This window comes from Budorcas taxicolor, chromosome 5 (genome assembly GCF_023091745.1).
Source record: "Budorcas taxicolor isolate Tak-1 chromosome 5, Takin1.1, whole genome shotgun sequence".
NCBI classification, from domain to species: Eukaryota; Metazoa; Chordata; class Mammalia; order Artiodactyla; family Bovidae; genus Budorcas; species Budorcas taxicolor.
This window is the reverse complement of record NC_068914.1, coordinates 80,715,222-80,728,944: the sequence shown is the minus strand read 5'-3', so window position 1 is coordinate 80,728,944 and position 13,723 is coordinate 80,715,222. Positions and strand designations below refer to the sequence as shown.

The following is a 13,723-nucleotide window of genomic DNA, read 5'->3' as shown; positions in this document are numbered from 1 at the left end:
GTGCACTGTGTTGTATTTTAACATGCTCAATAGTTAGTAGCCCACAAACTTCCAAGAGAACCACAAATGCTAGCTTGATAGTTTCCTCCAAGTTCTGCTTTTTGTAGGTAGACCTTAATGCTTTCCGGGTCAGTAAATATAGAATCACCCCGGGATCATTAAGCATGAAACACTCTCTATCTGTCAATAGTTCTGAAGCTTTAGTTTGTATGGGAATCACCTGGAAAGCTTGTGTAAATGATCCATCAGCCACACACCCAGAGTCAGATACCTCAGGTATGAGGTGGAGCCTGGAATCTGCCATTCTCTGGAGCACCACCAGTGATGCTTCTGCAGGTAGCCAGAGGATCATACTTTGAAAAATACAGCTACTGAGAAACATTTCCTGTAATCAGAACTCCTCTCATCTCAGCATTTATGTGCTTTCTATAAGTCTTATCAAATGAAACCCAAGGGGCAGAATACACATTCAATAGAAATGGGGTAGGGACATCCCTTGTGGTCCAGTGGTTAAGAATCTGCCTTGCAATGCAGAGGATCTGGGTTTGATCCCTGGTGGGAGAACTAGGATCCCGCATGGAGTGCAACTCAGCCCATGTGCCACAACTACTGGGCCTATGAGCTCCAGAGCCCATGTACCACAACTCGAGACTCTGTGCGGGGCAAGAAAAGATCCTGCCAGACACAGCGAAGATCCTGCATGCCCCAACTAAGGCCTGATGCAGCCAAATAAACAAATAAAAATTTTAAATGGGGTAATCAGTGAGAAAGGCATATCTGAGAGGAGTTAGAAAGTTCAGAGCTGGGGCCAAAACGGAGGAGGTCCCAAAGCAGAGCATGACTGGAGAAAGGTCCAGAAGAAGCTGGAGACAGAGCTAGAAAAGGATCCTACAGACTGCCAGACAGCTGTGTCTAATGCTTTCTGTGTTTGTTCTGTACCAGAAGAGCCTGGACAGGGATGGCTGGGATTCTTCCAGGGTCAAGGATGGCTTGATGGTCTCAATTATCATTTCTCTGTGATCTGGAAAAGACGTTCAGTGCATGCTGAGGCAATGGAATGTAAAGATTTGGTGTGTAGATTCCAGCTCTGCTACTAACTGGTGGCAGGGCCCTTGTCAAGCTCTTTAACCTCTTAGAGGTTCAGTATTTTCATCTGTTAAATGGGGACAGTGATGGTACTTATCCCATAGGATTGCAGTGAGGATGAAATTAATTAATATGTACAAGGCACTTAAAACATTGCCTGCCATGAAGCAAGCACTCACTAAGTTCTCACTGTTTTTACCTAAAGCTTTTCCTTTTATCCATTCAGAATCTGCTTTCCCTATAATTCAAAAAATACTAGGTAGCCTGAGAGAGGGCTCTCTGATTATTTATCAACTATTCTGAGTTCTTTGCTGTTATGTAAATAGCAGTTATGTTCTGAGTCCTCGAGAAAGACAAAGCTAGGAATGAAAAAAAAAAATCTCTCTCCCAATGAAATGCTCTATATGTAGAGGGTTATCTGACACTGATGAGTTCCCATTGACATTTTAAAAGCCTTTAGGATTTGAGTATTTTTTAATCCTGATTCCTAGCTAGTTTTATTTATTCATGTCAGAAATAACTTGAATTGTTGCATCTGTTTAGCTCATCTGGATCCCCCCCGACAGATGGTTTGCTGCAGTATGTATGAGCTTTCATTTTATAAGCTGAGCTACAGCTTATAAAAATAAATCATCTCTTTTCCAAGGGTGTGTTAAAATATTTTTTTCTGGGAATTTTGACTTTAGTAATAAGGGGGATAAATGGTTAGTGATTTGGTCACACTGGTGCTTTTAGCTCAAGTCCACTGTTCATTCTCCTAAAAGTAAATGCTAAATACAACCATATAATTATTTCTTTCACCCTCTCCCCTTTTACCTATAAGATGAGTGCAAAGATGGATTCAAAATATGATGTACCAAGTCTCTGGAGGCCAGAGAGGAATGGCCTCTCAATTCAGACTCTGAAGCTCCCCAAGTCCTATTAATGCCAATCCCATTGGAAGCTCTGCCATCTGTCATCCCAGTCAGACAAAAGAAGTGTCCCATTGGTGGCCATCATCTGAGTAAATTAGGAGAGGGTTGGGGAAAAGGCCAGAAGGAAGGCCTGTGCATCTGTGAGGAGAGAATTCACACTACTGGCACGATGAGGCCCATGGGAACCTTTCAGCAAAAATGGAAAATGTAGCAGTAAACAAGCCTCCCTAGGTCTGTGTTCTATTTCAGTTTCCTGAGCAGTGTGAGGGCAGAGGTGCTTCACAATGGCGAGAATGTGGAAAATAATGCGTAAAAATAATGTCCTTCATTTTATTTCCATAGGTGCATGATTTCTGGCAAATTAGTTCCCAAGGATTGTTTTTTAAGGAGCTCTCCTGTGTCAATCAGATCTTGGAAAGTGCTGGCAAGGGCAGGCCAGTGGTCCGTCCAGCAGAATATTCTGTCTGGCAAATTTAGCAAGGGACTTGTTATAAGGAAATGCAATGCATCTTCTTCACCATGACAGTCCCCAGTGATCATGAATTTATCCAAAGCATACAAGGATCTCTTACTATTCTCTTAGTTATGAATTTTCCTGAACCTTTCCTGCAGCAATTTCCATTTCCAACACATTTGTGAAACTCTAGCATTAACTGTTTACTTCTGCCTAAAGCAGCAATTCCTTTTATTTGTCCCAAACTCATCTTCTTCAAGGCCATGGTTGCTCTGCCCATAGCCTGTCAGCCCTTGCTGCCCCTAAGCTGGTCTGTCCTGTCCAGACTAAGGTGTCCTGGGTTCATTTATGCATAGATGAGGGTTTTTATAGTAAAACTCACATGCTTTTCAGATATTTCTCTTTATAGCCAGAAGAAAGACTTGAGATATATAACTAATCATATTCTTTAAGACATAAATAGTTTGTTTTTCCCAATTTTCCAGACTTTATCTGATTTTAGCAGTATCTTAGAATTCACCAGATCATTGTGACAATGGCATTTGATTTGAAAGACTAGAACTTCACTCCTTGAAATTTTTCTGGACATAGTATTTCAGACTTTACTTATTGATTAATGGACACTTTCTGACTTAACATGTGTCTAAAACTAAACAAGGATCTAGGGAATACAGAAATGAGCATAGCACAGTTCCCAGTCTCAAGAAAGTCAGAGTGTGATGGTAATTGAATTCAGTACAACTTCACATCCTTTTCTTTTGCTTTTCATCATCACAAGTTTCTACCTGTATTCATCATATTGGATTATGTCCTAAAGGAGTAGTCTCCTACTTAAGAAAGTAACAATGACAAGAGGCATTTTGAGAAGCTATATTCATTTGCTTTTAAGTCTTGAGATAATTTACTAACTCAGTTCTTATTAGTTCATGAACTTTTTAGTAAGTATCTTCAGTTTGCTCAACCATCTCCTCATGACCCAAGCATTTAATGTGGTTTCTGGATATTCTTAAATTACCTGGTTGCAAGGGGGATGGGGGGGGGTGGGGCCAGTGCTTAAAGAGCGGCTAACTCAGAGTGCCCTGTTTACACTGATCAGGTCTGGAAATAGAGGATATTGAACATGGCCAGGAAACCTATTACAGCACACTGTTACTTATTTAATTATACAAACTTCTTCTTCTTCAAGGTCAGGGTTTCCTGTGATCACATAATGGATGCTGGTGACTTTGTGGAGCATGACCACTGGGCATAGAGTCCGCCCAAATGGTGACACCTCTTGCTAGAGAGGTGCTAACAACACAGCTCAACCTCAATGCTAACTGGCAACCCTACTGAGTAAAAGATTTTTTTAAAATATTATAATTGCATATTTGAATCATGAAAGGTTCATTATAGGTAGAAATATCAGCACATATAGTATTTTTCCTTAGTTGAAAAAAATAACACTTTTCCCCAAACTCTTGTCATTTCCTATGCTAAAATGAGGCTGATATTTAATGAAGAATTCTTTTAAAATTAACTAGCCCAGGATTCTCTAAGCTCCCACAAAGTAAAATGATAAAATTACCATCATAATATTTTTGCCAATCAGTAAGATTCATTACAAGCACACAACACAGGAAAGAAGCAATCCCACAACACCATGCAGGGATTTCTCATTAAAGGAGACAGTGAGGTATTTCTAGAAGGAGATAAATAGAACTAATGTATGGATTCTTACCCTTCCTCCTTGCTGATTTACATTATGCTATGTAGTTGAAACAACAGGGGGAAATGCAAAAACTCTCATGCAATTAATGCCAAAATACCAAACCTCTTGTTGTGGTTGCTTGACTGTGCATTCACAACAACACACATGAAAAAATGGCAATAGAAGCACTGTTAGTCTTTATCTTTTTCTGTGTCTTACACCTTTTCATGTGAGTCATTTCAGAGACTCAAATTTATTTTTTATGGTAAACAGGATTTCTGAGAATATACATCTTTTTTTTTAAGGAAAGCTTTCTCCACTGAAAAATGTGTATTGCATCTTTTTTGTTCTAATGGTGAGATTTCCTGCTCCATCATAAAACATTAAGGTTTAGGCTGTGTTTATTTCGTAGACTCATCAAGAAGACTTTTAGAACTAGGAAGAAATCTTAAGGGTTATATAACTCAACTCCTTCACTTCATGGACAAGTACACTAAGTTGAGTTGTCCCACTTGATTTTGCTTTCTAGTTTGCTGCATCTCATAAATGTAATTTTTTAAAGAAGAGAGAATATTGCGAAGGTAACAAAACACTGTGTAGGAAAATGGAAAAAAGGACTGTAGAGAAAGATGGGCATCCTTCCTCTGTACCGATGGATAAATGGAGCAGGAGTTATGTCAGGTGGGCAGGATGCAAAAAGTAAGAAGAGCCCTTTCTTCTCTATTTTCAGCAGTTGCATTTTCAACTGAGCAACTACAGCAGTGGGGGAAGGGCAAGGCTACCTTCGCAGAAGCAGAACAGGAAATAAATCAATAGGAATCCTGCCTCATCTAATTCTCTCGCCTCCACACTTCCCCACCCCCACGTGGTCTCTCAGCTGTGGAAATGGAGTGGGGGTATGGGGAGAATCTATCCCCTGTTATTTAGCTTCACATTTTGTGTGCGTTTCTCTGGACTGCAAGCTGTAGACAAATTATCAATTGCTAAGGATTTTTAACATGTTGAATATGCTGATTCACAATGCATATTTACATTTAGATACTCAATGGGGCCTCTTAGGTAATTAGTTCAGTGAAAGTAAAAGTGTTAGTCGCTCAATCCTGTCTGACTGTAGCCCACTAGGCTCCTCTGTCCATTGAATTCTCCAGGCAAGAATACTGTAGTGGGTTGCCATTTCCTCCTCCAGGGGATCTTCCCACCCATGGATTGAACCCAGGCCTTCCACATTGCAGGTAGATTCTTTACCATCTGAGCCAGCAGGGAAGCCCAATTGGTCCAGTGATATCTACCTGTTAATGTCACTGCTCAGTAATTCATTCTGTTTTATCCAAACTGAAACACTGAGGGTATATCTTTGTTAGAAACCATTAACATGCTGTTCTCTCTACTTATATGGTATATTAACTGGATTGAAGAAACAGAAAGAAGAAATTGTAGAAATAATACTACCCTACATTTTGGGCAAACAATATATGTCAGAAAACTCTCAAATACCACTTCTTATTGTGCTTGCATGCATGCTAAGTCGCTTCAGTCGTGTCCGACTCTGTGCGACCCAATGGACTGTAGCCTACCAGGCTCCTCTGTCCATGGTCTTCTCCAAGCAGAAATACTGGAGTCGGTTTCCATGCCCTCCTCCAGGGGATATTCCTGATCCAGGGTTTGAACTGGCGTCTCTTACATCTCTTGAATGGGCAGGCAGGTTCGTTACCGTTAGCATTACCTTGCAGGTCCACAACTTTCCATTATAACCTGTGAAATGAAAATATCTCCTGCCATATTAATTAACAAGAAATGTCCCAATCATCACCAATATCTGGCCTCCAAATGTGAAAGAGGACTCCCAAAACTGAGATCCAGCAGATGCTGCCACCCCCACAGAGATTGCTTAGGGGCTGGGGGAATGCAAGGAGCAAGGTAAACAAGGAAACAAGATTGGCCCCAGACAGCTGAGGTGCATGTGAAAGGAATGAATTCAGTGAGCCCAGAGGCTTGCATCTTCCAGTACATACAATGCTGAATTCCTTAACTTGACACCTGATCTTCGATGTTCAAACTGCCTGCTCCCTTTATTGCAAATTTCCTGACTTCCCCTCCTGCCTTCTTAGAGCAGTTTTGTCAGAACTAATTCCTAGATTTGGCGTCTTTAACCTTCCCTTCAAATAAAATAGCTCTCTACTTGCAGGTTGTGACAATATTTTTTAGTCAACAGTCATGATAATCCTTTGAAGTGGTTTGATGGGTGTCTGAGTAACCTGTATGCAGGTCAAGAAGTAAAAGTTTAAATCGGACATGGAACAAGAGATGGATTCAAAATTGTGAAAGGAGTATGTCAAGGCTGTATATTTTCACCCTGCTTATTTAACTTATATGCAGAATACATCATGAGAAACGCTGGACTGGAAGAAACACAAGCTGGAATCAAGATTGCTGGGAAAAATATCAATAACCTCAGATATGCAGATGACACCACCCTTATGGCAGAAAGTGAAGAGGAGCTCAAAAGCCTCTTGATGAAAGTGAAAGAGGAGAGTGAAAAAGTTGGCTTAAAGCTCAACATTCAGAAAATAAAGATCATGGCATCCGGTCCCGTCACTTCATGGGAAATAGATGAGGAAACAGTAGAAACAGTGTCAGACTTAATTTTGGGGGGCTCCAAAATCACTGCAGATGGTGACTGCAGCCATGAAATTAAAAGACGCTTATTCCTTGGAAGAAAAGTTATGACCAACCTAGATAGTATATTCAAAAGCAGAGACATTACTTCGCCAACTAAGGTCCTTCTAGTCAAGGCTATGGTTTTTCCTGTGGTCATGTATGGATGTGAGAGTTGGACTGTGAAGAAGGCTGAGCACCGAAGAATTAATGCTTTTGAACTGTGGTGTTGGAGAAGACTCTTGAGAGTCCCTTGGACTGTAAGGAGATCCAACCAGTCCATTCTGAAGAAGATCAACCCTGGGATTTCTTTGGAAGGAATGATGATGAAGCTGAAACTCCAGTACTTTGGCCACCTCATGTGAAGAGTTGACTCACTGGAAAAGACTCTGATGCTGGGAGGGATTAGGGGCAGGAGGAGAAGGGGACGACTGAGGATGAGATGGCTGGATGGCATCACTGACTCGATGGACGTGAGTCTGAGTGAACTCCGGGAGTTGGTGATGGACAGGGAGCCCTGGCATGCTGTGATTCATGGGGTCGCAAAGAGTCGGACACGACTGAGCCACTGAACTGAACTGAACTGAATGGCAGAAAGTGAAGAGGAACTAAAGAGCCTCTTGATGAAGGTGAAAGAAGAGAGTGAGAAAGCTGGCTTAAAACTCAGCATTCAAAAAACTAAGATCATGGTATCCAGTCCCATCACTTCATGGCAAATAGATGGGGAAACAATGGAAACAGTGAGAGATTTTATTTTCTTGGGCTCCAAAATCACTGCAGATGGTGACTGCAGCCATGAAATTAAAAGACACTTGCTCCTTGGAAGAAAAGCTATGATCAACCTAGACAGCATTTTAAAAAGCAGACATCACTTTGCCAACAAAGGTGCAGATAGTTGAAGCTATGGTTTTTCCAGCAGTCATGTATGGATGTGAGAGTTGGACCATAAAGAAGGCTGAGCACCGAAGAATTGATGCTTTTGAACTGTGGTACTGGAGAAGACTCTTGAGAGTCCCTTGGACAGTAAGGAGATCCAACCAGTCAATCCTAAAGGAAATCAACCCTGAATATTCATTGGAAAGACTGATGTTGAAGCTGAAGCTCCAATATTTTGGCCACCTGATATGAAGAGTTGATTTATTGGAAAATACCCTGATGCTGGGAAAGACTGAGGGCAGGAAGAGAAGGGGATGACAGAGGAGGGGATGGTTGGGTGGCATCACTGACTCAATGGACATGAATTTGAGCAAACTTAGGGAGAAGGAAATGGCAACCCACTCCAGTATTCTTGCCTGGAGAATCCCAGAGACAGAGGAGCCTAATGGGCTGCTGTCTATGGGGTTGCACAGAGTCGGACATGACTGAAGCGACTTAGCAGCAGCAGCAGCAGGGAGATAGTAAAGGACAGGAAAGCCTGGCATGCCACAGTACATGGGGTCACAAAGAGTCGGACATAACCGAGTAACTGAATAACAACACCGGTGTTATTCTCCATTTCACAGCACAAAAAATTGAATTTACATAGTTAACAAATAGAAGGGTTTGGAGGGAGAGGACAGAATCATAGAACTGGAAGGCATCTATTTCTGTTAACTCAATTTGAAACTAAAATCGTTGAGATCTGGAGAGGTTAAACACATTACCCACATTGTACTATTTGATCTCCGTCTGCTGGTGTCCAGGCTGCAGTTTTTGTCACTAGGATTCCCTTCTCACAAATCAGTAAAGATGTGTTAGAGCAGAGTGATGGTATCCATGTCAGGCAACACATTCTTAACTGGTGTCTCCTTCCTCTTGTCTTAATATATGGACACCAGGTCACGTGAGAAGTGACATAACATGATTCTTTAATGTGAATGTTTAGTGGTCAGGCTGACCCAGCACCATTCAACTTGGGTAGAGAAAATAATTTGAAAGTATGAAAAAAAGCTCTTTCTATCTGCAGAGTTCCTTCAGTTTGATCACTGTACATTCACTACCACTTTTTTCCCTGATTTTTTTTTTCCTTTTACTGTTATTCACTGAGCATCTTCTAGCCACCAGAAAAAGCACCCTTCTCTAAGCTCCATGAGCATTCCTCTTTTTCCTTTCTGATTCTGTGGTGCTGCTTATGTACAATTTCTGACATCATTACCCTAGAAACAGAAACCCCATATGGGAGACTGCTCTTTTCATGAGTTGATAAATGTGATCTAAGCAGGGTTTTTCCAAGGGGCCTTTGTGAGCTCAGATGGTAAAGAATCTACCTGCAGTGTAGGAGACCCAGGGTTTCCTCCATTGGTCAGGGGGGAATACCTTCTCCAGTATTCTTGCTAGGAGAATTCCATGGATAGAGGAGCCTGTTGAGCTACAATCCAAAGGGTTGGAAAGATTCAGGCATGACTGAGAAATTAGCACTTTTTTCACTTTGTGAGTCAAAAAGTTGATGGTCAGTCATACAGTTTCAAGGACCTCTTCCCCTCCCCATAGCTTCATAACCGATGTCATTTACAAAAGGAGAATAAGTATGGACCTCCTACAACAGAGATGGACCCAAAACCCCTCTCCTAACTGCTCCAATCCGGAGAAGGCAATGGCACCCCACTCCAGTACCCTTGCCTGGAAAATCCCATGGATGGAGGAACCTGGTAGGCTGCAGTCCATGGGCTCGCAAAGAGCTGGACACGACTGAGCGACTTCACTTTCACTTTTCACTTGCCTGCATTGGAGAAGGAAATGGCAACCCACTCCAGTGTTCTTGCCTGGAGAATCCCAGGGACAGGGGAGCCTGGTGGGCTGCCATATATGGGGTCACACAGAGTCAGACATGACTGAAGTGACTTAGCAGCAGCAGCAGCAGCAGCAGCAGCAACTGCTTCAATCACGAAAGCTACAAACTTAGTGCCTCCATGACACTGAATGAGAATCTCTGAACTTTTCATATCACCGGTCCCTCATTTTGCTATGCCTTCTTTTCCTATGATAGTCTCCATTCTTTCCCTTCTCTCTGCCCCCTCTCTTCCACATTAGCTGATCTTTTTCTGTACATTATTCTATCTGCAGCATAATAAAAACATATACTAAAAGAAGCATAACATTCTCCAAACTGTTCCCTGTCCTTTTCTTTTGCTACCTCATGAATTGCTACTTCCTTCAAAATTCTTTCTGCAGAAGTTAGCACTCAGTTTTTAGTCCATTTTCTCAATGTCTTCAGCTTTATGGTTTGTATTACTCCTGTGACACCTCTTAGATGTGGCCTTTTATTATTATTATTTATCTGTTGATGTCTCTGTTCTGTTTTCTCCCATAAGATGTAAGTTCCTTCCTTGAAGGCAGTGACATATGCCCTCAGGATCTACTAAGGTATCCTCCACAGAGTCTATTATGAATACAATAAATATCTGGCAATGATGCCTGCCTTTGTATTTGGTGGAATTTCTCTGGCTTGAGCTTTCTTGATTTATTTTACGGTTGATTCTGTTTTCATTTTGAAGATACAAGAGGGCAGGAGTGGCTTGAACTTAATAGTACGAGGTGTTATAAGCATCTTTTCATATCTGGAGATGTCTCCAGTGTCCCCACTTTAATTTGTAGTTTGGGTGTGCCAAATTAATCATTCAGGCAAGAATTCTCATTACAAATATTATAAACCCTGTATAGTTGAATGATTTTAGGACAGGCAGTTATAATTTCTGTTCCTGTGGCTTAAATAAATTCTCTTCATACAGAAGTTGTACCTTTCCATGCAAATGAAGACATTATCATGACTTAGGCAAGGCTTTGATGATAATAATAGTGACAATTACTGAGTTCCTATTATATAGCAAATATTGTGCTTAGTATATAATAATCTCATGAAATGTTAACCGCTTTAATAAGTACTGTTATTTTCTGCTTGTATAGAAATTGGAGTTTGGAGAATTTAAGCAACTAACTCAAGTTAATGTAGCTAGTAGGTTTTGGAATCCAGACAAGGGTTTGGGAAAGCCTTCATATATGCACATTATAGGAGCTTGAAAATGTGTAATGATGATGATAAAATATTTTCCTAACCTCCTTTCCTCCACCGAAGGTCATATTTAAGCTATGTGTTCTATTGAAGTATGTATTACAAAATACGTGTTTACCAGTTTTAGTTTAAGACGTTTTCCCAAGATCCTAGCTGCCATGTGAGGCTGTAATTTAATAATGTTCAATATAATTATTTTTAAATACAAAATAATTTTGACATTATATATAATAATTACTACTAAAGCTTTTAGAATCTGTAAATATATCACATTATTTGCTGTAGCAAAACTATGAGGTGTTACTAAGCTAACACTTCACACTGTAAAATTTGGAATGAATTATAATGAAAATTGTAATGGAATATAGTATCCCTTCAAAGTTTTTCCACATTATTTCCATTTAAAGATGCAAAGATTTCACTAGATAATATGTCTCTAAATAATATCTTATTTATATAGGACTTTTAAATCCTACAAAGAAGTCATAGTGGTTATAGTCTCTCCAAATCATATCTTCTAAAGCTTTGGTTATATTTATATGTCTGATGAATGAATTCTGTTCAATGAGAATTTGATGCAATTATTTTTAAAGTCTTGAATGCTCAAGGATTATTGATCTGAACCACATTGACTAATAGTTTAATCAACAGGTCACCAACAAACAGCAATGTGAATTCAATTGATGCACTTTTGTGCTTACATTGCAAAATGATTTATTTCTTTCCCAGACATAATTATAAAACCATAAGAGATATTCAATCATATGTTGGACTTTTCTAAGAATTTTATTAGAACTTGTTTTTAAACCTTAATTGAAATGTTCTAGAGAATAACCTACATGAAACCCAATTAAAGTATAGTGGTGGTGCCTTAAAAGCCAGGAGACTTTGTCTAGTTAAGTGCAAATACCATAAATTACTGGCTCTGGGATCAAGAGTTACATTTTCACATGCTTAACATCCATTTAGTAAATTCCCTTTGCCAATTGACTTAATGGCAGCATAGTACTCTCAAAAAATTGTTGACATGTCTAAAACATTAACAGTTTATGCTATAATACCATTATCTCCATTTTATAGGAGAAAACCCTATTGCAGTTTTATCAGTCTTTGACTAATACACAGTATTTCTTTTTTAATGCAGGCAAATGGTTTAACTATGGAATTATCTTTCTCGTCTTGATTTTGGATCTTAATATGTGGAAGAACCAGATATTTTATAAGCCTCATGAATATGGACAGTATATTGGCCCAGGACAGAAGATATATACAGTCAAAGACTCAGAGAGTCTAAAGGATTTGAACAGAACCAAGCTATCCTGGGAATGGCGGTCCAACCACACCAACCCTCGGACTAATAAAACTTATGTTGAGGGAGACATGTTCCTCCACAGCAGGTTCATAGGGGCAAGCCTCGATGTCAAGTGTCTGGCTTTTGTTCCAAGTTTAATAGCTTTTGTGTGGTTTGGATTCTTCATTTGGTTCTTTGGACGGTTTTTGAAAAATGAGCAAGGCATGGAGAATCAAGACAAAACTTACACTCGCATGAGAAGGAAATCCCCCTCAGAACACAGCAAGGACATGGGAATCACAAGAGAAAACACCCAGGCCTCGGTGGAAGACCCACTGAATGACCCTGCCTTGGTGTGCATCAGGTCTGACTTCAATGAGATCGTCTACAAGTCTTCCCACCTAACATCGGAGAACTTGAGCTCGCACTTGCATGAATCAGCCAGCACCACTGAGGGTGACGGGGATCCAACGACTTCTAAAAGTACACCGACGAACTAGATCCACTTTTGGGGAAAGCACAAAGAGCAGCCTTGAGTGTAACTTTCAGAAGTTAGTCTTTCCTTTCGTAAATGTGAGGTTTACATAGCATTAGGTAAAGAAATACAAATGATGCCACAACGGTGCTCAACATGCTTTTTCTAGGACTCATTGTTTTCTATTTGTATTATTATGATACCTGTGCCTACAGTATATCTAACAGTCCTCTAGAGATTGCTTTTCACAGTTGCACAAGCTATTTACTGACTTTACAGCCTACTAGATTAGCTGGTTACCCGCGTATCCAATGTTCAACCATAGTGGTGCCTTGAGACATTAAACTTTTTAACTGTACCAGAAATGAAGCGTGGAACAGTTCTCTAACCTACTTCACATGGGTTTTTTTTTTTTTTTGTATACAATTATTTTCATCTCCACTTGATGTCTGAGCAGGAAACAGATAAAGCCAAGATGTGGTTCAGAAAGTATGTCTCGCTTTCTTATTCAGCAGTGGAGTTGGTGACTTTGACAGCTGGACTGCAGAGAAGCATAGTGATTACCTTTGAATTTTTATTGGCTTCCTGCCAAATACAAATACAGATGCAGAATTCAGTAATAGGAGAACGCTAATCCAGCATGGGTCACTACTTGTGAAATGTGACTTTCTCCAACCAATAATTGCAATTAGATGATAATACATAATTATGTTTTCCTAATTACAGATAAATTGCTACCTGATTAAAAATCCTGCCCTTCACCTTTGGGACCAAAGGTTGAGAGGCACAGTTAGGTAAACTCTGAAGTTTATTGGCATTTACACAAAGCCCTAGAAAACCAAGGAACTGAAGTTTTAATCCTGTGAGGGTTGTGCAGCCTACCATCTACAATATTTGTACATCTTTCTGTAAATATGGCTCTGGACAGTGAAAACTGAAAAACATATGCCAACTCTGAGCCGGGGAACACCTCTAAAAATCATGCCATGGAACTTTGTGAGGTAGAAAAGAAGATGTGCATGACAAAGTCTGTTTATTGGCTTCTTTTGTGTGTGTGTTTTTGTGTTGTTTTCTTTGTTTTTAAGAACTAAACATCGCACATTAATAAATCAGAATTATACATCAGTAATTATGTGATCTAGTTTTTTGTTTATAATAGAAGGATCAATT

At 40.0% G+C, this 13,723-nt stretch overlaps 1 protein-coding gene across 3 annotated transcripts in view; it reads left to right on the top strand.

Moving 5' to 3' along the window:
• TMEM117 (transmembrane protein 117) overlaps positions 1-12,851 on the top strand; it is a 604,949-nt gene extending 592,098 nt beyond the window's left edge. For all 3 annotated transcript variants that reach the window (XM_052640317.1, XM_052640318.1, XM_052640319.1), the window contains one exon: positions 11,932-12,851. In XM_052640317.1, the coding sequence (XP_052496277.1) occupies positions 11,932-12,578 (647 nt within the window). In that variant the 3' untranslated portion in view covers positions 12,579-12,851. The remainder of the gene's footprint in view (positions 1-11,931) is intronic.
• Positions 12,852-13,723: the final 872 nt, after the last annotated feature.